The 25586-nt window shown below is 44.6% G+C and overlaps 1 protein-coding gene and 1 pseudogene across 2 annotated transcripts; both read left to right on the top strand.

Annotated features, from left to right (window-relative positions):
• Positions 1-479: 479 nt before the first annotated feature.
• On the top strand, positions 480-7232 carry LOC115169209 (phosphoglucomutase-1-like; annotated as a pseudogene).
• A 1380-nt stretch (positions 7233-8612) lies between these two features.
• LOC115170098 (ubiquitin-conjugating enzyme E2 U) lies at positions 8613-18164 on the top strand. 2 transcript variants are annotated; one of them, XM_029726385.1, is made up of 10 exons: positions 8613-8769; positions 8952-9033; positions 9209-9301; positions 9392-9483; positions 10454-10580; positions 12554-12590; positions 13476-13564; positions 13669-13759; positions 14481-14599; positions 18125-18164. In XM_029726385.1, the coding sequence occupies exons 1-10, from the start codon at positions 8701-8703 to the stop codon at positions 18136-18138; spliced, it is 813 nt and encodes a 270-aa protein (XP_029582245.1). In that variant the 5' UTR covers positions 8613-8700; the 3' UTR covers positions 18139-18164. The 2 variants fall into 2 exon arrangements, with proteins under 2 accessions (XP_029582245.1, XP_029582244.1); XM_029726384.1 differs by lacking the exon at positions 18125-18164 and adding an exon at positions 14686-14909.
• Positions 18165-25586: the final 7422 nt, after the last annotated feature.

Here is a 25586-nt window from a genome sequence, read left to right as displayed (position 1 = left end):
CAGGTACCTTTTGGTTTTCCTCTGTTCAGCCTTGACCTGAAAAACATCACACATCTCACTGACCTCTGATGCAATCAGATCTAGAATTCATTGTTTTCTTAATCAGGCTAATGAGTGGACATAACGAGTGTACATGATGTAACCGCAGTTCACTACAGCACTAGTAGTCCCCCCCCCCCCCCCCCCCCCAAAAGTGCACTTGGAAATCAAAGCAGCTTTCAACTGAGTTGTGGTTAGAAATATTGTTTTGTCTGACTGGAAGGTCACAAGAAACGTTGAAAGGCTCAAGGTAAGTCACAACGTTCATAACGTTTGGGAATTACGCACAAGCCTCTCAAAATAGACCACATTAGCCCCAGGAGGCAGCATTGTATTCTACTCTCTGAGGAGAAGTTGACCCCGGTCTGGGGTCAACACTGCTCTGCGATAGTATTACCAGTTTCTAAACCCAGAGGAGCAACACTGCGAGACTTACGGGAATGCTTGGGAAGCAGCCTCGGCAGACCAGACCGGGGTTTGGGGTTTTGAGAAGTCAATGAGAAGTGAAAAATTCTTCCTTCGTTGTTAATTTTCTCAAACTCTAAAGGCACAACCTAGATTTGCGTCAATGTCATAAGTAGCTGAACATATTACTCCAACCTTATGAAAGTGACAAACAGACACGTTTTCATTTTCGTAAAAAAACGTTATATCGAACGAGTGCCTTTCGATATACTTGCACATGTGCACGTCGGCCTGGGACGACCGTTAGACCTGACTACGTGTTTCTGTGCATGAGCTTAGCCAATGTCATCATGACATCACATACAAGCGTGATCGGGGATTTCTATTGGAGAAGCAGTTTCTGCCGAACTTCACACTGTACTGTCTTTAGTATTACCGTCACAAATCAAAACTGACCCTGAATCAGTGCTTAGGGTCTCTCTTACTGGAGACAACAGCCCTGACAGTGATCCCCCTGCACATGTGTGAACTAAGGAGCGTCTTCAGTTACCATCTGCCTCTGCACACATACTAGTCTCCCTGGTTATTTTTGGACCCATAGCTTCCCCCTACCAGCCCGTGTTAATACTTCCCGTGACTAAGACTTTTCCCTCCCGTTAACCCTGTAGTATATTTCATGTGACTGTAGTATATTTCATGTGTTTCTACCACAGTGACTGTAGTATATTTCATGTGACTGTAGTATATTTCATGTCACTGTAGTATATTTCATGTGTTTCTACCACAGTGACTGTAGTATATTTCATGTGACTGTAGTATATTTCATGTGTTTCTACCACAATGACTGTAGTATACTTCGGTTGGCTAAGTATAACCACCAGCAACCATAGCCCATGGAGGTGAATATTGAATAAAATGCAATCTATACCATCCACATTCATAAAATGTGTACAACTAAAATCAAATCAGAGTTTGTCACGTGCGCCGAATACACCTTACAGTGAAATGCTTACTTACAGGCTCTAACCAATAGTGCAAAAAAGGTATTAGGTGAACAATAGGTAGGTAAAGAAATAAAACAACAGTAAAAAGACAGGCTATATACAGTAGCGAGGCTATAAAAGTAGCGAGGCTACATACAGGCACCGGTTAGTCAGGCTGATTGAGGTAGTATGTACATGTAGATATGGTTAAAGTGACTATGCATATATGATGAACAGAGAGTAGCAGTAGCGTAAAAGACTCCAAGCCATAGTGGCTTTTTTTCAATAGCTAAAATGTGCGACCACAACAGAGATACTAACCTGAAAGACCTGTGTCATCTCGGCAGGTTGGTCAGCTCGTGATTGGTCATCATGGGATCATGTCCACGCCGGCGGTTTCCTGTGTGATCAGGAAGTACAAGGCCATCGGCGGTATCGTCCTCACTGCCAGTCACAACCCCCGGGGGGACCCAATGAAGACTTTGGCATCAAGTTCAGCACTGCTAATGGAGGTAGTACCAGAGACTAGGGAACAGTAGAAAAGGTTGTTAGCCAAGAGCATTACAAGATAAGATAAAGACATTTCCCACAAGTATCATGCTCAGTGATGCAGATATTTGTCACTTTTGATACAATGTCATTCTATATCAATAATTGGTGACTTCAGAAGCACAATTTAATAGACTAGAGCAGCGCAATTAAGATCAACACAAATGAGTGCCCTTGTGTAACACAAGACATGAAGTCTTGCTTTTGTTTGAACCAACCTAGGCCCAGCCCACTAACAAAATATCCCTGATCAGTAGATCCATAGAGGAGTACGCCATCTGCCCAGAACTCCGTGTAGACTTGGCTACCCCGGGCAAACAGATGTTTGACCTGTTTAAACCCTTCACAGGTGAGCACAAACACATCACTCATAACCTGACAAGAGGTCTGGAGAAATAAACAGGTACCTGATGTTTGAATAGAAGGAAATAAACTGAATTCCTTGTTGGCAGTTTTAGAGTAGGCAATAGAAAAAAACTCACATACTTAGGCTAGAATTTCAAGTTTGCAGTGCAAGATCAATGTGACTTTTTAAACAGCATAGGCTCTGGTTTGATTCAATCTGGCCACAGAACATTGCCTCTGTGTTTATTCTTTGAACTGTTTCCCTTCTTGGATTTCTGAGGATCTTTGTTTTCTCACAGTGGAGATCGTGGACTTGGCGGAGTCTTATGCCAACATGCTGAGGAACATCTGACTTCGCTGCACTGAAGAAGCTGTTGTCTGGGGAGAACCACATCAAGATCCGTCTAGAACGCCATGCATGGAGGTTAGGAATCTAGCGTGCCAGACCTTCCAGCTACAACGTGTAGTTGGAGTATATGCAATATTTAGAGAGCCACTGGTCTGGCTCTGCAACATTAGGAGGAAAGAAGAAGGCTGCTCTATTCCGATGTACAGTACAGAACATATAGTTACTATACTGTTTCTATAAGTGCAGATGTTGATATCCATCTTAGGTTGAATCTAATGTCACACAGTGCCACCGTAAAGATGAGCGGAGCAGGATTTGTGTGAGCAGCAGCCTAGTTGAGAGTTCAGCTGTTGTTTCCAACTGTCTGTTACATGATCCAGTCTCTCAGGAGAGAGGGGAGGAGGGAGTAACACAAACTGTCTGCTATGGAAAAATCAAGCTACAAAAAAATTCTAAACTCAAGCTGTTCCTAGAACCATATCACAGGACCTCCCCTGCGATAACATTTACACCATTTAGCAGACGCACTTATCCAAAGTTTTCTCAAGGGCACATTGACAGATTTTCACCTGGTCGGCTCAGGGATGTGAGCTAGCGACCTTTTGGTTACTAGCCCAACATTCGTAATCACTAGGCTATCTGCTGCCCTACTGAACACCAGGGATAACACTGAAACCAAAGGCTGGACCCCCATTCGCACAGAAAAGCCGATGTCTTTAGACTGCCACATTGCAGAAGATCTTGACATTAATGGAATTTAAACAAGGTTCCACGTTCATGCCTGCTCCTTCTCTCTCCAAGATGAAGTTCATGCTTATGTGGCTTTGAGCAATCAGTCGGTCAACACAAGGATGTGGCCTTGTTAATCTGACTTTAAAGATTATGAAAATGAGCGATCAAAGTTATGATTATGATGAGTAACTCTGGTATCTAAAATGCAGGCTAACGGGGGTGTAACCGATGTGAAATGGCTAGCTAGTTAGCGGTGGTGCGCACTAATAGCGTTTCAATCGGTGACGTCACTCGCTCTGAGACTTGAAGTAGTTGTTCCCTTTACTCTGCAACGGCCATGGCTTTTGTGGCGCGATGGGTAACGATGCTTCGTGGGTGTCAGTTGTTGATGTGTGCAGAGGGTCCCTGGTTTGAGCCCAGGTAGGGGTGAGGAGAGGGACGGAAGCTAAACTGTTACAGGGGCACTTGGCAAATTTTTTCACAGGACCAGAGTAAGGGTCAAAATCGTCAAATAATCCATTAAGAAAAAGGATAGCCTTTCAGTTGTCTATTCACATTTCTCAATAATATCTCTCATTATGGTTTACCAAATGTCTCCATCGCAGAGTCAATCTATCACTATGAAACCCTCAAAACCCCGGTTTCGCCCTAACTCTGACTCCATATCCAATAACCCTCAGAACACAACTCAGTTTCTCTGAACTCAAACACTGAGCGATTTCTCTAATTCTAGTCTTTCAACAGCCCCAGTGGGGCACTGGAGAGTTCTCTAATTCTAGTCTCTTTCAACAGCCCCAGTGGGGCACTGGAAGGTTCTCTAATTCTAGTCTCTCAACAGCCCCAGTGGGGCACTGGAGAGTTCTCTAATTCTAGTCTCTTTCAACAGCCCCAGTGGGGCACTGGAGAGTTCTCTAATTCAAATGATTGAATTATTCTTTAATCCTGTCCCTTAATACCTCTGCCCATGGACTCTATGGCACTTGTCCCATCAAGCTGTTCATCATTAAACTTGACTTCCTTCCTTCCTTCCTTCCTTCCTTCCTTCCTTCCTTCCTTCCTTCCTTCCTTCCTTCCTTCCTTCCTTCCTTCTTTCCTTCCTTGTGTACCTCTGGTACCTACCTCTGATGATTAAACAATGTGAAGAGGATACTGTGTGAGGAGCTGGGCTCCCCTGCTAAATCTGCCATTAAGTATGTCCCCCTGCAACTCTTTGGGGGTCAGCACCCTGATCCCAACCTCACCTATACAGCTGACCTGGCTGAGGCCATGAGGGGTGGCCAGCACCATTTTGGAGCTGTCTTTGATGGTGACGGGGTGCATGTTCAATCAGCCAATAATTTAACGGTCCTTTTAATAATGATCACCATCGCAAGTAATCATCATTCATTTGTGAATTTGTCATTATATAGAAAAAATTAAATATCAAAGTGCTTAAACAGGCAATGAGATTTACACCAGGCTAAACATGCAATGAGATTTACACCAGGCTAAACAGGCAATGAGATTTACACCAGGCTAAACAGGCAATGAGATTTACACCAGGCTAAACAGGCAATGAGATTTACACCAGGCTAAACAGGCAATGAGATTTACACCAGGCTAAACAGGCAATGAGATTTACACCAGGCTAAACAGGAAATGAGATTTACACCAGGCTAGGCTGACAACTGCAGATCTACTGATAATCTCTATTTATTTATCTTAGTTATACTTCATCCAAGACTATTACTAAAATAGTAATAATTTACGTATCTCAGACTGTCTGAAGACTTCAATCACAACTTTAAGGTTTGGGGTTGGATGCTTTGAATTGTATTCAGATGCTGCTAACCCCTCTCCCTCTTGTTGCCTGACCTCTAACCCCTGTCTGGTTTTCCAGGACCGTAACATGATCCTGGGTTAGCATGGCTTTTTCGTCAACCCATCAGACTCGGTGGCTGTCATCGCTGCCAATGTTTTCAGCATCCCGTACGTCCAGCACACAGGGGTGAGAGGCCACGCACGCAGCATGCCCACCAGCCCTGCCCACCAGCCCTGCCCTGGACAACTAACACCTCGGCCTGGCATTATCCAATGAGAAAATGAGCCATTGACCATTACCGCATCTCATCCTGTCTCAATAAATAACAAACTAGTGGACACTAAGGTTTAAATGTACAGAATCATCATAAAGCGTAATCATGTAAGATCACCAAAAAAATAACTAAATGACTATATCCTCATCTCGTAGTTTAGCCAGAGCGATAAAGACTGAACTCTACGAGACCCCGACGGGGTGGAAGTTCTTTGGCAACCTGATGGATACAGGCAAATGGAGAAGAGTTTCAGCACAGGTAGCTCATCAGGTAGCTCATCAGGTAGCTCATCAGGTAGCTCATCAGGTAGCTCATCAGTAAGCCCAAATGTCAGGAACTAGTAACAAGAAGAGGTGGCTAACACAGCAAGAACCTCAAGCAAACCTACACTGTTTCTATCATGTCAGATGTGAGAAGGATGGACTTTGGGCCGTGTTGGCATGGCTGTCCATCCTGGCAGCAAGGAAGCAGAGTGTGGATGACATCATGAAGGACCACTGGCAGAAGTTTGGCAGGAAAGTCTTTACCAGGTGAGTGTGAATCTCTGGTGACCTCTGGTGGTCAAAGCATATAATTGCAAAACTTATTTCTGAATCGCCAGGCAAGTGCTGAAGTCTGAGTGAAACCTTGAGTTGTATAGCAAGCTGAAAATGAAGTCAAAGAGACACTATGCCTGGAAAGCAAAGTGCCTTGCAGTCAATAGCCTGTTGAACAAATTACAAAAGGAGTTGGGCTGCAGAAACAAAGAGCAATGCAGCCAAAGCTCCTGGTTTTATCTTCTGTTGTGCTGTCTTGAGCAGGTATGACTGTGAGGAAGTCAACCTGGAAGCAGCCGTTCAGATGATGGAGGAGCTGATGATGCTGGAGAAGGACTTCGTAGGCCAGAGGTTCGCAGTGGGCATAAAGCTCTATCAGGTGGAGAGGGCCGACAACTTTGAACCCACTGACCCCGTAGACGGGCGCGTCTCCAGAAACCAGCCGGGGAACGGGGGTGGCTGTTTTGGCGTGCTCACAGAACTGGACATGCTATAAGTCACTTTGGACTTATAGGATAAAAGAATGACATCATCTTCTGTAGTTACTGTAGGAGTCTCCAATACTTTTATAAATGTACTTTATTAACTGGCTAATCTTGTATCTCTATTGGGTTAAATGCGGAAGACACATTGCAGTTGAATATATTCAGTTGGACAACTGACTAGGTATCCCCCTTTCCCTTTCCCTATCTGCAGGGCTTGAGGATAATATTCACAGATGGCTCAGGGGTCATCTACAGGCTCAGTGGAACAGGGAGTATGGGGGAAACAGTTCGGGTCTACATTGACAGCTACGAGACAGACCCCAACAAGATCTTCCAGGATCCACATCAGACAAAGGACGATTCAGAGATTAGATCTCACTGACCAAACTGTGGTGTTTCTGAGACTGTCATCATAGAACATGAGCATGTAGCTACATTCTAGTGTATAACCTATGTCCGTGTGTATGTGTGCCAGGTGATGCTGGTTACCCTGGTTACCATAGCTCTGAAGGTCTCACAGCTTCATGAGAGGACAGGCCTGTCCTTCATGAGAGGACATGATTGTCTCTTACAACTCCCCTGCCCCCTCCTACTAAAATACTCAAACTACACTGTCCATCCCCCATCCTACCTTCACTTAGATGGACCTTTTACCCTCTATCAAAAGCATCTTTGTGCGATTTTGTACTTTCCGATTACCCCAACTCAAAACACTCACCACAGGTTCACATTGAGCAAGAGTGAACTGTACCAAAAATAAAAACGTGATCACCTTCTTATTTAGTTGTTGTCATTAGTCAAATCCCACAAGGAATAAAGAATGGAAAGTCTTTCAGAAATGGGTAGGCTAATGAGTAACCGAAATAATTATATAATCAAAATGAAACAAGTGAAAAATGCATCCCAAACAGGAAAACGTATAAATTCTGTGTTCATAAATGTGATTTAAAAGGCAACCTGCAGTTCAAACAACAACGAAGCGCCAACCCGACAACTTTTTTAGGTAAATGGCTTAGGGATGGAGATGGAGAACCACTCTCAAATTCATAGACAGAGCTACAGATGCAAGGTCTGACCATCCATAAGGTCAAAGGTCTGACCATCCATAAGGTCAAAGGTCTGACCATCCATAAGGTCAAAGGTCTGACCATCCATAAGATCAAAGGTCTGACCATCCATAAGGTCAAAGGTCTGACCATCCATAAGATCAAAGGTCTGACCATCCATAAGGTCAAAGGTCTGACCATCCATAAGGTCAAAGGTCTGACCATCCATAAGGTCAAAGGTCTGACCATCCATAAGGTCAAAGGTCTGACCATCCATAAGGTCAAAGGTCTGACCATCCATAAGATCAAAGGTCTGACCATCCATAAGGTCAAAGGTCTGACCATCCATAAGATCAAAGGTCTGACCATCCATAAGATCAAAGGTCTGACCATCCATAAGGTCAAAGGTCTGACCATCCATAAGGTCAAAGGTCTGACCATCCATAAGGTCAAAGGTCTGACCATCCATAAGGTCAAAGGTCTGACCATCCATAAGGTCAAAGGTCTGACCATCCATAAGGTCAAAGGTCTGACCATCCATAAGATCAAAGGTCTGACCATCCATAAGATCAAAGGTCTGACCATCCATAAGATCAAAGGTCTGACCATCCATAAGGTCAAAGGTCTGACCATCCATAAGATCAAAGGTCTGACCATCCATAAGATCAAAATAATAGTTGAAGTTATATGTGAAGCTAAACAGTTTGTTTACAATTACGATGTCTATAAACAATGAAGTAAAACAAGGTTATGTTTTGGATTCTGATGGGGTTAGACAGTTGAACTAATGGCATGAGGCATTAATAAGTTATATTCTTCAAGAATCAATGGCTGTATATCATTAATTTAAAAGTCAAAACATGGATGTAGCAATCGCAGATTGCCCCCTTTAAGACAGAGTTTGTTATAGCGACACGAGAAGCAAGTGAAATTGGCTCCATACAAAGCTGTTCTTCCCACCAAATTGACCGACATGTTGCTTGACAACAGCTTCAAAACATTACATCACCTTGCTCCATTGTTCTCTTGAAAAACAACATGTCTATGCGTTGCGCCAGTGTAATATTTTATGATTTCAGACTATGAAAGCATGCGTTTGTTCTATGAAAGATTCGCACATTCAGTTGTCAAATTGTGAAGGACCGAGTGAAATCCAATGATGCACACCCAGGCTCACTTCTTGCTGCGAAAACAATACCTCCAACTGCAGACATCGAATCTAAAAGTGAGTTTTTAGAACTTTATTTACAAGTATGTTTTATGTATCCATCATATATATTTTAAGATTTTAGGTATGCTCATCATCCCAAAAAAATCTCTCACAGGAAACAAGCGCGTAATCATGTCACCTTCAAATAACCAGTGAAGCACTAAAAGTTCTTTTATTTCTTATTTTTTTATGACAAGGGAGTGGAGGCCAAGCCAGTAAGTCACAGCCTGCTTGAATGGGAGGCTAAAGTGGACGGACTGAAAGACACGTTGTGGGAAGGTGTGATATGGGCATGAAGTGTTCAGCCTCCACAAAATAATATTGATGATGATGATCAGCTACTGATGATGATTACATGCGGTCTACATTTAGGGCTTGGTGTCTGAACTACTAAAAGTACATTCTGGAAGAAAAAAAAAGCAATATTAGTTTTCAAATCTTTCCGTTCTATAAGGTGCTGTTTTGCTGCTGACATTGAATTTCACTGAGGCTTACAACTCTGTCCCTCCAACTGTCGAATTCAACGCCATCCCTTTCCACCCCAATGGTGAGTTGCTGGCAATATATATAGCCATGAAAGTGTCATAAAAAGGAAAAGTGTTTAATTTCACCCTGTACATGTCTGTTGTGACTGAAGTGGACAAGGACACAGGTAGCCCATGTATCCCCTGCCTGGACAGCGAGTGGAACCCCAGCATTTCAATCAGCAGTATTCTTCTGAGCATCCAGGTTTGTACCCATTTTACTGCACATTTTGAAATACAGCAGCCTGGTCTAGATGTAACATAGTAAATGTAAAGCCAGGACACTCAAATTAGTATGATATATTACGTTTGGTATGGTTACATTTTTTAAACCATAACCTTTATATAACTAGGCAAGTCAGTTAATACACCGGCCACCGGCCTACACCGGCCAAACCCTAACGACGCTGGGCCAATTGTGCGCCGCCCTATGTGACTCCCAATCACGGCCGGTTGTGATAGAGTCTGGAATCGAACCAGGGCCTGTAGTGACGCCTCTAGCATTGAGATGCAGTGCCTTAGACTGCTGCGCTACTAGGGAGCCCCCCAATAAGACAGAAGGTTACTTAAGGCAAAAATGAAAGTAGGGTGGTTAGTCGGAACAGACGGCTGGGCGTATAACACGAACATCTAGCAACGCAACGGTTGCGCATTTAAATCTCATCACAGACAACTTCAACATCTTAGCGAATTAGCTACTTTGTAACTACTTAGCGTGTTAGCTAACCCTTCCCCTAACCTTAACACTTTAACCTAACTCTTAACTTTAAACCTAACCTTAACCCCTAACCCTAGCTAACGTTAGCCACCTAACCACCTAGCTAACATTAGCCACAACAAATTTGTTAACATATTGTAGGAATTGCAATTGCTAACATATCATACAAATTGTAATTCGTAACATATCATATGAAATGGATGATGGACATCCACAAATTAATACCATAACAAACATATCATACTAATTGGAGTGTCGCAGATGTAAGTTTACTATGTTACGTCTACCTCTGAGTCCAGGTTGGATACAGCAATTTGTAGTTTGTTGTGATAAAGATAGAACTATTACATCCTCGTTTTAAAAAAGCACTGCCACTTGCAGTGTTCATAGACCCATACAGTAGTAGTAGTGTAGTAATATCACATCTGTATGGTCTCCTCTCCTATGTCCCCTCTAGACCATGCTGTCCAACCCAGTCCTGGAGGGAGCGGTGAACCCCGAAGCTGCTGACATGCTCTGGTCCAACCCATCCACCTACCAGCGTGTGGTGCTGGACTGTGTCAGGGCCAGCCAGGAACTGGACAGTGAGTGAGCACCACCTAGTACAAGGATTAGCTATTGGTTACATTGGCCTACATTACAAAGCTACACTGTAAAAAAAATAAAAAATAAATAATTATTGTACAATTGCAATAGGATTGTGAGTTTGCTCAACAAAAATGTTGTTGATCGAACTCGCAACAAAACATTTGTGTGTGAAAATGTTGAGCAGAAATACATGCAGTAATTACCATAAATGTTTATAGTACTGTTAAGACACAAACAGCAGCATTCTTTTTCTATTTCTATGCTTCCTATTGGTTCGAGAGGAACATTGGAGGCTTTCTGCTCCTATCAGAAAGCAGAGTTCATTACAGCAACGGTGCTTCCCTATGTGACCAGGAAGCCACTGAAGGTGTTGTAGTTATTAGTACTGTCACAGAGGCCTTTCCCTGAGGGGAGACATATGTAGACCACATCCCAATGGTCCAGCTCTAGAGACAATGCCTGTGAAACATACTTACCACGATGGTCAGTGCGTACATAATTATACACAACTTTTTGGTCATCGTGGAACAGGCTTACTCTCATGGTATTCCCAGGCAGTGAATCTGAAGTAGTAGAGTCATCTCACTGCTGCTGGGAACATAGCAGTTATTGGGTTATAGGCCAATCCAATGTTGGTGACTCTCTTGTAGATCAGTTGGGTTTCAGTATTGAATGGTCCTACAGTTCCTGAATCAGTCAAACCAGCAGAGAATATATTGTCTGTGTTCTCCCTCTTCAGCTGCTCCTCCACCTCCTTCTCATTGACTGACACTCTGGCCTCCATGGCTGTGTTCTCCCTCTTCAGCTCCTCCTCCACCTCCTTCTCATTGGCTGACACTCTGGCCTCCATGGCTGTGTTCTCCCTCTTCAGCTCCTCCTCCACCTCCTTCTCATTGGCTGACACTCTGGCCTCCATGGCTGTGTTCTCCCGCTTCAGCTCCTCCTCCACCTCCTTCTCATTGGCTGACACTCTGGCCTCCATGGCTGTGTTCTCCCGCTTCAGCTCCTCCTCCACCTCCTTCTCATTGGCTGACACTGGCCTCCATGGCTGTGTTCTCCCTCTTCAGCTCCTCCTCTACCTCCTTCTCATTGGCTGACACTGGCCTCCATGGCTGTGTTCTCCCTCTTCAGCTCCTCCTCCACCTCCTTCTCATTGGCTGACACTGGCCTCCATGGCTGTGTTCTCCCTCTTCAGCTCCTCCTCCACCTCCTTCTCATTGGCTGACACTGGCCTCCATGGCTGTGTTCTCCCTCTTCAGCTCCTCCTCCACCTCCTTCTCATTGGCTGACACTGGCCTCCATGGCTGTGTTCTCCCTCTTCAGCTCCTCCATCTTGTTCTTCTGGAGCTGCAGATCAGTCTTGGTGATGCTCATCTCCTCTCTAAGTGCCGTCAGCTACTTTTTCCTGCTCCTCCACCTCCTTCTCGCTGGCTGTCACTCTGGCAGTCCCCATTGGTGGACAGTTCAGCTGCTTGGGCTGTGTTCTCTGTCTTCAGCTCCACACTGGCCATGTTCCTCAGCTCAGTCTTGGTGACACTCAGCTCCACTTTCTGCTCCACCACCAATGGGTGACCTTACCTCATACCCGGTCATTTGCATCCGTCACTGTAAAAGGCTGTGGGTTAAATCCATGTGTTATTCAGTTGAAGGTCCCCCCCCCCCCACCCTTCTTGTTTTTACTGGTGGTGGATTTGCGTTCTGCAATTTCTTTGCTGATTTTCTTCATTTTGCACCATGAATTTTGGCTACTTTACATTCCACTGTGTTTTGTATTTTTGTTATTGAGTAGAAGAGTCTGTGGTTTCACTTTCAGTCTTCAAAGATTAAATGATTTCAAATGATTTCCCACTGGTAAGGGTGGGATGCCGCTAGTCTATTCTAAGATAAGGCTATCATATCCCATCTCACACATCCCATCTCACACCGAGTGGTGATAATGACCTGTCCATTATCACCACCTTCCCTGTAGGGAACAGGAAAGCTGTGCAGTCGGACTCACAAAACAGGTGAGAGAAATCAAATCAATGTTATTGGTCACATACACGTGTTTAGCAGATGTTATTGGTCACATACACGTGTTTAGCAGATGTTATTGGTCACATACACGTGTTTAGCAGATGTTATTGGTCACATACACGTGTTTAGCAGATGTTATTGGTCACATACACGTGTTTAGCAGATGTTATTGGTCACATACCAGTGTTTAGCAGATGTTATTGGTCACATACACGTGTTTAGCAGATGTTATTGGTCACATACACGTGTTTAGCAGATGTTATTGGTCACATACACGTGTTTAGCAGATGTTATTGGTCACATACACGTGTTTAGCAGATGTTATTGGTCACATACACGTGTTTAGCAGATGTTATTGGTCACATACACGTGTTTAGCAGATGTTATTGGTCACATACACGTGTTTAGCAGATGTTATTGGTCACATACACGTGTTTAGCAGATGTTATTGGTCACATACACGTGTTTAGCAGATGTTATTGCGGGTGAAGCGAAATGCTTTGTGTTTCTAGTTCCGACAGTGCAGTAACATCTAACAATTTCACAACATATACCCAAATATACACACATTTGTAAGGAAGGGATGGAATTAAGAATATGTAAATATATGGACAAGCAAAGTGAATATTTCCACTTTCCATGTGCTCATCTCTTTCATTTCCAGAATATTTTTCTCTTGGATTCCCTTGATTGATTAGTTAATTCACAATACCACTGACATTACACTATTATATTCTGTTTTTGTCATGACATTCAAAGTGAAATCATTATGAATTTCTTACATAGTATAATGATAGTACTATACTCTTGACTACTGTAGTTACAGTAGTTTACTGTAATATTCTCTGTTCCATGGCTAAATGTAATGCCTCCAGGCTTGTGAGGAGAATCCCCTTTGAGGATTATCTGAAGACATGGACAAAGATGGCCACCACTAAAGCTGGCTCGTGGATGAGGAAGGAATGTATGTCTTTCTATCTAAATACAGGCACTCCTCATGACCTTGGAATGTACATTAGGAGTTAGCACTGATAGGCTTGTAACAGGCTATCTGATGTTGTATTCCAGCCCTGGAGGATCTCATCAAGTGCCCTGAGACCTTTGCCATGTATTATGGGTCGCCAGGCAAGGAATCGCCCATGGGTACACAGTGTGAAACGTAAGTCTGTTTACTCTGAAAGATAAAGAGGAGCAGTAAAAATAAAATAAATAAGAGATTACCTCTTGGCTTGTAAGATTGCTGGTTAAAACACATGTCTGATTTCCCATAGCAGCTGCCTTTACTAAATATGATTGGGGTTTGCATCAACTTTCCATAATTCAATGTTTGTATAGCATGGTTTATAAACTAAGGCAACATCTCACTCATTCAGAAATTGAAACGTATTGCTCCATTTTTGTTTTACTCTCAAATAACCAGATGTGCTCTGTGACAGGTTCAGAGCCATAATAACCAGATGTGCTCTGTGACAGGTTCAGAGCCTTAATAACCAGATGTGCTCTGTGACAGGTTCAGAGCCATAATAACCAGATGTGCTCTGTGACAGGTTCAGAGCCATAATAACCAGATGTGCTCTGTGACAGGTTCAGAGCCATAATAACCAGATGTGCTCTGTGACAGGTTCAGAGCCTTAATAACCAGATGTGCTCTGTGACAGGTTCAGAGCCATAATAACCAGATGTACTCTGTGACAGGTTCAGAGCCTTAATAACCAGATGTGCTCTGTGACAGGTTCAGAGCCATAATAACCAGATGTACTCTGTGACAGGTTCAGAGCCTTAATAACCAGATGTACTCTGTGACAGGTTCAGAGCCTTAATAACCAGATGTACTCTGTGACAGGTTCAGAGCCTTAATAACCAGATGTGCTCTGTGACAGGTTCAGAGCCATAATGTATGGTACCGTGCACCAGCCTAAGAAGACCGAACCAGTGAGTGAGTGGAGACAGGCGAGGATGGACCAAATGAGAAAGATTTACCTCCTCTACAGAGCACCAGGTAAGTCCATGATGAATTCAGTGTGTGTGTGTGTGTGTGTTACTTTAAGCAATGACAGAGCCCATCTTTTTTGTGTGTCCTTGTAGACATGTTGACCCCTCAGGTGAATGTGCAGAGAGACTCCATGGCCACCAGGGGTCTCTGTAGAGCACATGACAGACAGCAACAGGACCTCTGGGAGAACGAGGTGGACAAACTGGTGGCCTGGACACACTCACTGTCATTCGAGGAGTTGGAGGAGGAGTGATTCCTCCACGTGCACAAACTCATGCACGTACATACACGCCTTGCAATTGGATACACTTGACCAATAAAATTTGAAAACTTCTTGTACTTTATTATTATTATCAATAATCTATATTATTATTATTATTATTTATATTATATAATTATCTATATTATTATTATTATTATTATTATTATCTATATTATTATTATTATCATCTATATTATATAATTATCTATATTATTTATCAATATTATTATAATACTATCATTACCAATATTAGTATTATCAATATAATTATAATTACTTATTATTACTATTATTATCATTTACTATAATTATCAATATTACTATTATCATTTACTATTATCAATATCATTATTAACATTTACTATTCTTTTTTTTGTCCCATGGAATAAATGTTGTGGATCTTAATGTTTTTCCTCATAATCCTGGATTATCGGACCACCATTTTATTGCGTTTACAATTGCGACAAATAATCTGCTCAGACCCCAACCAAGGAAGATTAAAAGTCGTGCTATAAATTCTCAGACAACCCAAAGATTCCTTGATGCCCTTCCAGACTCCCTCTGCCTACCCAAGGACGTCAGAGGACAAGAATCAGTTAACCACCTAACCGAGGAACTCAATTCAACCTTGCGCAATACCCTAGATGCAGTTGCACCCCTAAAAATTAAAAACATCTGTCATAAGAAACTAGCTCCCTGGTATATAGAAAATACACGAGCTCTGAAGCAAGCTTCCAGAAAATTGGAACGGAAATGGCGCCACACTAAACTGGAAGTCTTCCGACTAGCTTGGAAAGACAGTACCGTGCAGTATCGAAGAGCCCTCACTGCTGCACGATCATCCTATTTTTCCAACTTAATTGAGGAAAATAAGAACAATCCGAAATTTCTTTTTGACACTGTCGCAAAGCTAACTAAAAAGCAGCATTCGCAAATGGAGGATGGCTTTCACTTCAGCAGTAATAAATGTATGAACTTTTTTGAGGAAAAGATCATGATCATTAGAAAGCAAATTACGGACTCCTCTTTAATCTGGGTATTCCTCCAGGGCTTCATTGTCCAGAGTCTGCACAACTCTGCCAGGACCTTGGCTCAAGGGAGATACTAAAGTGTTTTAGTACTATATCTCTTGACACAATGATGAAAATAATCATGGCCTCCAAACCCTCAAGCTGCATACTGGACCCTATTCCAACTAAACTACTGAAAGAGCTGCTTCCTGTGCTTGGCCCTCCTATGTTGAACATAATAAACGGCTCTCTATCCACCGGATGTGTACCAAGCTCACTAAAAGTGGCAGTAATAAAGCCTCTCTTGAAAAAGCCGAATCTTGACCCAGAAATTATAAAAAACTATCGGCCTATATCGAATCTTCCATTCCTCTCAAAAATTTTAGAAAAAGTTGTTGCGCAGCAACTCACTGCCTTCCTGAAGACAAACAATGTATACGAAACGCTTCAGTCTGGTTTTAGACCCCATCATAGCACTGAGACTGCACTTGTGAAGGTGGTAAATGACCTTTTAATGACGTCAGACCGAGGCTCTGCATCTGTCCTCATGCTCCTAGATCTTAGTGCCGCTTTTGATACCATCGATCACCACATTCTTTTGGAGAGATTGGAAACCCAAATTGGTCTACATGGACAAGTTCTGGCCTGGTTTAGATCTTATCTGTCGGAAAGATATCAGTTTGTCTCTGTGAATGGTTCGTCCTCTGACAAATCAATTGTAAATTTCGGTGTTCCTCAAGGTTCCGTTCTAGGACCACTATTGTTTTCACTATATATTTTACCTCTTGGGGATGTCATTCGAAAACATAATGTTAAATTTCACTGCTATGCGGACGACACACAGCTGTACATTTCAATGAAACATGGTGAAGCCCCAAAATTGCTCTCGCTAGAAGCCTGTGTTTCAGACATAAGGAAGTGGATGGCTGCAAATTTTCTACTTTTAAACTCGGACAAAACAGAGATGCTTGTCCTAGGTCCCAAGAAACAAAGAGATCTTCTGTTGAATCTGACAATTAATCTGGATGGTTGTACAGTCGTCTCAAATAAAACTGTGAAGGACCTCGGCGTTACTCTGGACCCTGATCTCTCTTTTGAAGAACATATCAAGACTGCTTCAAGGACAGCTTTTTTCCATCTACGTAACATTGCAAAAATCAGAAACTTTCTGTCCAAAAATGACGCAGAAAAATTAATCCATGCTTTTGTTACTTCTAGGCTCGACTACTGCAATGCTCTACTTTCCGGCTACCCGGATAAAGCACTAAACAAACTTCAGTTAGTGCTAAATACGGCTGCTAGAATCCTGACTAGAACCAAAAAATTTGATCATATTACTCCAGTGCTAGCTTCCCTACACTGGCTTCCTGTTAAGGCAAGGGCTGATTTCAAGGTTTTACTGCTAACCTACAAAGCATTACATGGGCTTGCTCCTACCTATCTTTCCGATTTGGTCCTGCCGTACATACCTACACGTACGCTACGGTCACAAGACGCAGGCCTCCTAATTGTCCCTAGAATTTCTAAGCAAACGGCTGGAGGTAGGGCTTTCTCCTATAGAGCTCCATTTTTATGGAATGGTCTGCCTACCCATGTGAGAGACGCAGACTCAGTCTCAACCTTTAAGTCTTTACTGAAGACTTATCTCTTCAGTAGGTCCTATGATTAAGTATAGTCTGGCCCAGGAGTGTGAAGGTGAACGGAAAGGCTGGAGCAACGAACCGCCCTTGCTGTCTCTGCCTTGTCGGTTCCCCTCTTCCCACTGGGATTCTCTGCCTCTAACCCTTTTACAGGGGCTGAGTCACTGACTTACTGGTGTTCTTCCATGCCGTCCATGGGAGGGGTGCGTCACTTGAGTAGGTTGAGCCACTGACGTGGTCTTCCTGTCTGGGTTGGCGCCCCCCCCTTGGGTTGTGCCGTGGCGGAGATCTTTGTGGGCTATACTCGGCCTTGTCTTTGGACGGTAAGTTGGTGGTTGTAGATATCCCTCTAGTGGTGTGGGGGCTGTGCTTTGGCAAAGTGGGTGGGGTTATATCCTGCCTGTTTGGCCCTGTCCGGGGGTATCATCGGATGGGGCCACAGTGTCTTCTGATCCCTCCTGTCTCAGCCTCCAGTATTTATGCTGCAGTAGTTTATGTGTCGGGGGGCTAGGGTCAGTCTGTTACATCTGGAGTATTCTCGTCTTATCCGGTGTCCTGTGTGAATGTAAATATGCTCTCTCTAATTCTCTCTTTCTTTCTTTCTTTCTTTCTCTCGGAGGACCTGAGCCCTAGGACTACCTGGCATGATGACTCCTTGCTGTCCCCAGTCCACCTGGCCATGCTGCTGCTCCAGTTTCAACTGTTCTGCCTGCGGCTACGGAACCCTGACCTGTTCACCGGACGTGCTTGTTGCACCCTCGACAATTACTATGATTATTATTATTTGACCATGCTGGTCATTTACGAACATTTTAACATCTTGACCATGTTCTGTTATAATATCCACCCGGCACAGCCAGAAGAGGACTGGCCACCCCTCATAGCCTGGTTCCTCTCTAGGTTTCTTCCTAGGTTTTTGGCCTTTCTCAGGAGTTTTTCCTAGGGAGTTTTTCCCAGCCACCGTGCTTCTTTCACATGCATTGCTTGCTGTTTGGGGTTTTAGGCTGGGTTTCTGTACAGCACTTTGAGATTTCAGCTGATGTACGAAGGGCTATATAAATAAATTTGATTTGATTTGATTTGATTATCATTATCAATATTATTAGTATAGTCAATATTATTATAAGTATTATTTTCATTATCAATATTAGTATTATTTTTTTAATCAATATTATAGAACATTAATATCAAAGGTAATAGGAATTATAAAATAACATTAAAGTTGCATGTCTTAGACTGAGGTTAGGACTCAATCAGATCAGCGTTAACCTGCGTTAGCAGTCAAATGCATTGCCTTTTCACTGCTTTTGTTTAGACGGTGTCGGTGGTATAACTGCAGGGTCCTGTTATTTAGAGTGTAGGCTGTAGAAAGACTGGAAGAAGGACAGGAGTTTAGAGAGGTAGAGTGTAGGCTGTAGAAGGAGAGGAGTTTAGAGAGGTAGAGTGTAGGCTGTAGAAGGAGAGGAGTTTAGAGAGGTAGAGTGTAGAAGGACTGGGAGAAGGACAGGAGTTTAGAGGGGTATACTGTAGAAGGAGGGGAGTTTAGAAAGGTAGAGTGTAGGCTGTAGAAGGAGAGGAGTTTAGAGAGGTAGAGTGTAGGCTGTAGAAGGAGAGGAGTTTAGAGAGGTAGAGTGTAGGCTGTAGAAGGAGAGGAGTTTAGAGAGGTAGAGTGTAGGCTGTAGAAGGAGGGGAGTTTAGAGAGGTAGAGTGTAGAAGGACTGGGAGAAGGACAGGAGTTTAGAGGGGTATACTGTAGAAGGAGGGGAGTTTAGAAAAGTAGAGTGTAGGCTGTAGAAGGAGAGGAGTTTAGAGAGGTAGAGTGTAGGCTGTAGAAGGAGAGGAGTTTAGAGAGGTAGAGTGTAGGCTGTAGAAGGAGGGGAGTTTAGAGAGGTAGAGTGTAGGCTGTAGAAAGACTGGGAGAAAAACAGGAGTTTAGAGGGGTATACTGTAGAAGGAGGGGAGTTTAGAAAGGTAGAGTGTAGGCTGTAGAAGGAGAGGAGTTTAGAGAGGTAGATTGTGGGCTGTAGAAAGACTGGGAGAAAAACAGGAGTTTAGAGGGGTATACTGTAGAAGGAGAGGAGTTTAGAGAGGTAGAGTGTAGGCTGTAGAAGGAGAGGAGTTTAGAGAGGTAGAGTGTAGGCTGTAGAAGGAGGGGAGTTTAGAGAGGTAGAGTGTAGAAGGACTGGGAGAAGGACAGGAGTTTAGAGGGGTATACTGTAGAAGGAGGGGAGTTTAGAAAGGTAGAGTGTAGGCTGTAGAAGGAGAGGAGTTTAGAGAGGTAGAGTGTAGGCTGTAGAAGGAGAGGAGTTTAGAGAGGTAGAGTGTAGGCTGTAGAAGGAGAGGAGTTTAGAGAGGTAAAACCAGGAGGGAAAAAATCCTAGACCACCTTTACTCCACACACAGAGATGCATACAAAGCTCTCCCCCACCCTCCATTTGGCAAATCTGACCACAATTCTATCCTCCTAATTCTTGCTTACAAGCAAAAACGAAAGCAGGAAGTACCAGTGACTCGCTCAATACGGAACTGGTCAGATGACGCAGATGCTATGCTACAGGACTGTTTTGCTATCACAGACTGGAACATGTTCCGGGATTCTTCCGATGGCATTGAGGAGTACACCACATCAGTCACTGGCTTTATCAATAAGTGCATCAAGGACGTCGTCCCCACAGTGACCGTACGTACATACCCCAACCAGAAGCCATGGATTACAGCCAACATTCACACTGAGCTAAAGGGTAGAGCTGCCGCTTTCAAAGAGCGGGTGACTAATCCGGCCTCTTATAAGAAATCCCGCTAAGCCCTCAGACGAACCATCAAACAAGCAATGCGTCAATACAGGATTAAGATTGACTCCTACTACACCGGCTCTGACACTCGTCGGATGTGGCACGGCTTGAAAACTATTACGGGCTACAAAGGGAAACCAGGACACGAGCTGCCCAGTGACATGAGCCTACCAGACGAGCTAAATGCATTTTATGCTCGCGTCGAGGCAAGCAACACTGAAGCATGCACGAGAGCACCAGCTGTTCTGGATGACTGTGTGATAACGCTCTCGGTAGCCGATGTGAACAAAACCTTTAAACAGGTCAACATTCACAAAGCCGCTGGGCCAGACGGATTACCAGGACGTGTACTCAAAGCATGAGCGGACCAACTGTCAAGTGTCTTCACTGACATTTTCATTTTCTTGACAGAGTCTGTAATACCTACATGTTTCAAGCAGACCACCATAGTCCCTGTGCCCAAGGAAGCGAAGGTAACCTGCCTAAATCAGCGGTCCCCAACCTTTTTTGGGCCACGGACCGGTTTAATGTCAGACAATATTTTCACGGACCGACCTTTAAGGTGTGGCAGATAAATACACAAACTAAAATGATACGACCGGCATAAAAACGGTGGTATTTTTTAAATATAATAATAAACGTGAATCCACTGTGTACTCTTATGCAACTTTATTAGCAGCGTCCTCGTAACATCGCACCAACAACATAACATGAGTAACATCCTCTCTGGTCGCTATGGTAACGTTTAAACGTGCCTTAAAAATAAGATACAACACAAAAACAAATATAAAGTGCATGAAAAATACAACTCACCATAACGCTAAATCAGTGGGAGCCCTGAGCTTGTTTCTCTGCAACGAGACGGTCCCATCTAGGGGTAATGGGAGACAATGACACCCGAAGTGTGTTGATGTCCAGTCTACTCCGTCATTTAGTTTTGGTTGCTGTCACTGCAGAAAATCCCGCTTCACACAAATAGGATGTCGGAAATGGCAACAGGGTTTTCAGTGCTGTTGTGGCGATCTCAGGGTTATTTTGCCGTGACTTTAATCCAGAACGCCGGCAGAGTTGTTGTCTCGAACATACTTTTAAGGCCGCCGTCATTTGCGATCTCCAGCAGTTGATCTTCTTCTTGCATAGACATGCTGGATTCACCTGGTTTGTTGACAAATGGGTCGCGGATCCATTCCTTGGCAGCGTGTGGGTCTTTTGTGGTTGGGAAGTAGAGCTCAAACTCTTTTAAAAGCAAAGACAGGTGATCGTGCACCAGCTGGGACAATGAAGGCTCGGGCTCAGTCTTTTCCAAAATCCACGCGAATGTTTGAAACATGTAAAATATACCTCTGTTCACACGCCGTCCCCACAAATCCAGTTTGGCTTTAAATGCAGCTACTTTATCTGCCAACTTGAAGACAGTTGTCATTTCCCCCTGAAGTGACCGATTGAGTTCATTGAGCAGGTTGAATATGTCGCACAAGTAAGCGAGTTTTGCGACCCATTCCTCGTCACTGAATTGTGCTGCCAGCGGTGACTTTTTTTCTGAGAGAAATCTCTGCAGCGGCTCTCGTAATTCAAACACTCTGGCCAGCGATCTCCCTCGGGATAACCATCTTATTTCTGTGTATAAGAAAAGGTGGCTTTGCTCCGCGTTCATCTCCTCACAAAGCTGCTCGAACAGGCGTGTGTTTCGATGTGGTTAATAACTTTAACGACATCATTCAATACGCTGTTAGTTCCGGTGGTATTTTTCGGCTAGCCAGCATTTCCCTGTGAATGACACAAGTGAGTCATAGACGGATGTAACAGAGGGAATCCGGTCATTTTTCAAAATAAAACATTGTTCAGACTCAGATAATAAATAAAAAATATATTAAAAAAATAAAACGGAAATAATGTAAGTTATTTATTCTTACTCTGCGGCCCGGTACCAAATGACCCACTGACCGGTACCAACAATACGTCTGCCACGCTGATCCTTAACACTGGGGCCCCTCAGGGGTGTGTACTTAGTCCCCTCCTGTATTCCCTGTTCACCCAGGACTGCGTGGCCAAACACGACTCCAACACCATCATTAAGTTTGCTGACGACACAACAGTGGTAGGCCTGATCACCAACAACGATGAGACGGCCTATAGGGAGGAGGTCAGAGACCTGGCAGTGTGGTGCCCAGACAACAACCTCTCCCTCAATGTGAGCAAGACAAAGGAGCTGATCGTGGACTACAGGAAAAGGCAGGCCAAACAGGCCCTCATTACATCAATGGGGCTGTAGCGGAGCGGGTCGAGAGTTTCAAGTTCCTTGGTGTCCACATCACCAATGAACTATCATGGTCCAAACATACCAAGACAGTCGTGAAGAGGGCACGACAAAACCTTTTCCCCCTCAGGAGACTTAAAAGATTTGGCATGGGCCCCCAGATCTTCAAAAGGTTCTACAGCTGCACCATTGAGGGCATACTGACCGGTTGCATCACCGCCTGGTATGGCAACTGCTCGGCATCTGACCGTAAGGCACTACAGAGGGTAGAGCGAACAGCCCAGTACATCACTGGGGCCAAGCTTCCTGCCGTCCAGGACCTATATAATAGGTGATGTCAGAGGAAAGCCCATAAAATTGTCAGAGACTCCAGTCACCCAAGTTATAGACTGTTCTCTCTGCTACCGCACGGCAAACGGTACTGGAGCGCCAAGTCTAGGACCAAAAGGCTCCTCAACAGCTTCTACCCCCAAGCCATTAGACTGCTGAACAATTCATAAAAACCGCCACCGGACAATTTACATTGTTACCAATGTACAGTCACTTCGCCCCCACCTGCATGTACAGATTACCTCAACTAGCCTGTACCCCTGCACACTGACTCGGTACCGGTGCCCCCTGTATATAGCCTCGTTATTCTTATTGTGTTACTTTTTATTATTTTTTTTTATTTTAGCCTACTTCTTAAATATTTTCGTCTTGAACTGCACTGTTGGTTAAGGGCTTGTAAGTAAGCATTTCACAGTAAAGTCTACACTTGTTGTATTCGGTGCATGTGGCAAATAAAGTTTGATTTGATTTGAGAGAGTAGGCTATAGAAGGACCGGGAGAAGGACAGGGGTGGGGCTTAGGCAGTAAGGGTTTGTAAGTAAGTTCATTTGCAATCTGCTTGTGAAGGATGGTAGGCCAAACTGGTCATAGAGAGAACAGTGTTGGGTGTGGTAGGGGGTTACAGTGGGAGAGAACAGTGTTGGGTGTGGTAAGGGGTTACAGTGGGAGAGAACAGTGTTGGGTTAGGTAGGGGGCTACAGTGGGAGAGAACAGTGTTGGGTGTGGTAGGGGGTTACAGTGGGAGAGAACAGTGTTGGGTGAGGTAGGGAGCTACAGTGGGAGGGGAGAGAACAGTGTTGGGTGAGGTAGGGGGCTACAGGGAGAGAGAACAGTGTTGGGTGAGGTAGGGGGCTACAGGGAGAGAGAACAGTGTTGGGTGTGGTAGGGGGCTACAGTGGGAGAGAACAGTGTTGGGTGAGGTAGGGGGCTACAGTGGGAGGGGAGAGAACAGTGTTGGGTGTGGTAGGGAGCTACAGTGGGAGGGGAGAGAACAGTGTTGGGTGAGGTAGGGGGCTACAGTGGGAGAGAACAGTGTTGGGTTAGGTAGGGGGCTACAGTGGGAGAGAACAGTGTTGGGTGTGGTAGGGGGCTACAGTGGGAGAGAACAGTGTTGGGTGAGGTAGGGGGATACAGTGGGAGAGAACAGTGTTGGGTGTGGTAGGGGGCTACAGTGGGAGAGAACAGTGTTGGGTGTGGTAGGGGGCTACAGTGGGAGAGAACAGTGTTGGGTGTGGTAGGGGGCTACAGTGGGAGAGAACAGTGTTGGGTGTGGTAGGGGGTTACAGTTGGAGAGAACAGTGTTGGGTGTGGTAGGGGGCTACAGTGGGAGAGAACAGTGTTGGGTGTGGTAGGGGGCTACAGTGGGAGAGAACAGTGTTGGGTGTGGTAGGCAGTTACAGTGGGAGAGAACAGTGTTGGGTTAGGTAGGGGGCTACAGTGGGAGAGAACAGTGTTGGGTGTGGTAGGGGGTTACAGTGGGAGAGAACAGTGTTGGGTGTGGTAGGGGGTTACAGTGGGAGAGAACAGTGTTGGGTTAGGTAGGGGGCTACAGTGGGAGAGAACAGTGTTGGGTGTGGTAGGGGGCTACAGTGGGAGAGAACAGTGTTGGGTGAGGTAGGGGGCTACAGTGGGAGAGAACAGTGTTGGGTGTGGTAGGGGGCTACAGTGGGAGAGAACAGTGTTGGGTGAGGTAGGGGGTTACAGTGGGAGAGAACAGTGTTGGGTGTGGTAGGGGGCTACAGTGGGAGAGAACAGTGTTGGGTGAGGTAGGGAGCTACAGTGGGAGGGGAGAGAACAGTGTTGGGTGAGGTAGGGGGCTACAGGGAGAGAGAACAGTGTTGGGTGTGGTAGGGGGCTACAGTGGGAGAGAACAGTGTTGGGTGAGGTAGGGAGCTACAGTGGGAGAGAACAGTGTTGGGTGTGGTAGGGGGCTACAGTGGGAGAGAACAGTGTTGGGTGAGGTAGGGGGCTACAGTGGGAGGGGAGAGAACAGTGTTGGGTGAGGTAGGGGGCTACAGTGGGAGAGAACAGTGTTGGGTGAGGTAGGGGGCTACAGTGGGAGAGAACAGTGTTGGGTGAGGTAGGGGGGCTACAGTGGGAGGGGAGAGAACAGTGTTGGGTGAGGTAGGGGGCTACAGTGGGAGAGAACAGTGTTGGGTGTGGTAGGGGGCTACAGTGGGAGAGAACAGTGTTGGGTGAGGTAGGGGGCTACAGTGGGAGAGAACAGTGTTGGGTGTGGTAGGGGGTTACAGTTGGAGAGAACAGTGTTGGGTGTGGTAGGGGGTTACAGTGGGAGAGAACAGTGTTGGGTGTGGAAGGGGGCTACAGTGGGAGAGAACAGTGTTGGGTGAGGTGGGGGCTACAGAGGCTAACCTAATGGCTGAGTGGTACAGTGTCCAGTTTTCAATCTAGCCTACATTTGTTTTCCCATTGTAAAAAATATATTGCTTGTTATCGTTTCACAAGTGAGCTTTTGTCTGTGCTTTCTGTCCGTCTTTGTCGACTGTGTTTTCATCCATCCATTTGGATAAAAGTGTCTGCTAAATGGCATAAATATTATGATATGAATTATAATATTTAGGGATGCACGATATATCAGTGAACATATCGAAATCGGACGATATTAGCTAAAAATTCCAACATCGGCCCAATGTCTAGTTTAGCGCCGATGTACAAAACTGATGTCAAAGCTGACGTGCATA

Source organism: Salmo trutta, chromosome 31, assembly GCF_901001165.1.
Source record: "Salmo trutta chromosome 31, fSalTru1.1, whole genome shotgun sequence".
Classification (NCBI taxonomy): domain Eukaryota; kingdom Metazoa; phylum Chordata; class Actinopteri; order Salmoniformes; family Salmonidae; genus Salmo; species Salmo trutta.
The sequence above is the reverse complement of the archived record's forward strand: the minus strand, read 5'-3'. Positions and strand labels throughout refer to the sequence as shown.

Coding starts and splice junctions, on each gene's coding strand:
- LOC115170098 (XM_029726384.1), top strand. CDS start 8,701: ATGATGCACACCCAGGCTCACTTCTTGCTGCGAAAACAATACCTCCAA. Junction 8,770..8,951: donor TGCAGACATCGAATCTAAAA/GTGAGTTTTTAG, acceptor TTTTATGACAAG/GGAGTGGAGGCCAAGCCAGT. Junction 9,034..9,208: donor GAAAGACACGTTGTGGGAAG/GTGTGATATGGG, acceptor CCGTTCTATAAG/GTGCTGTTTTGCTGCTGACA.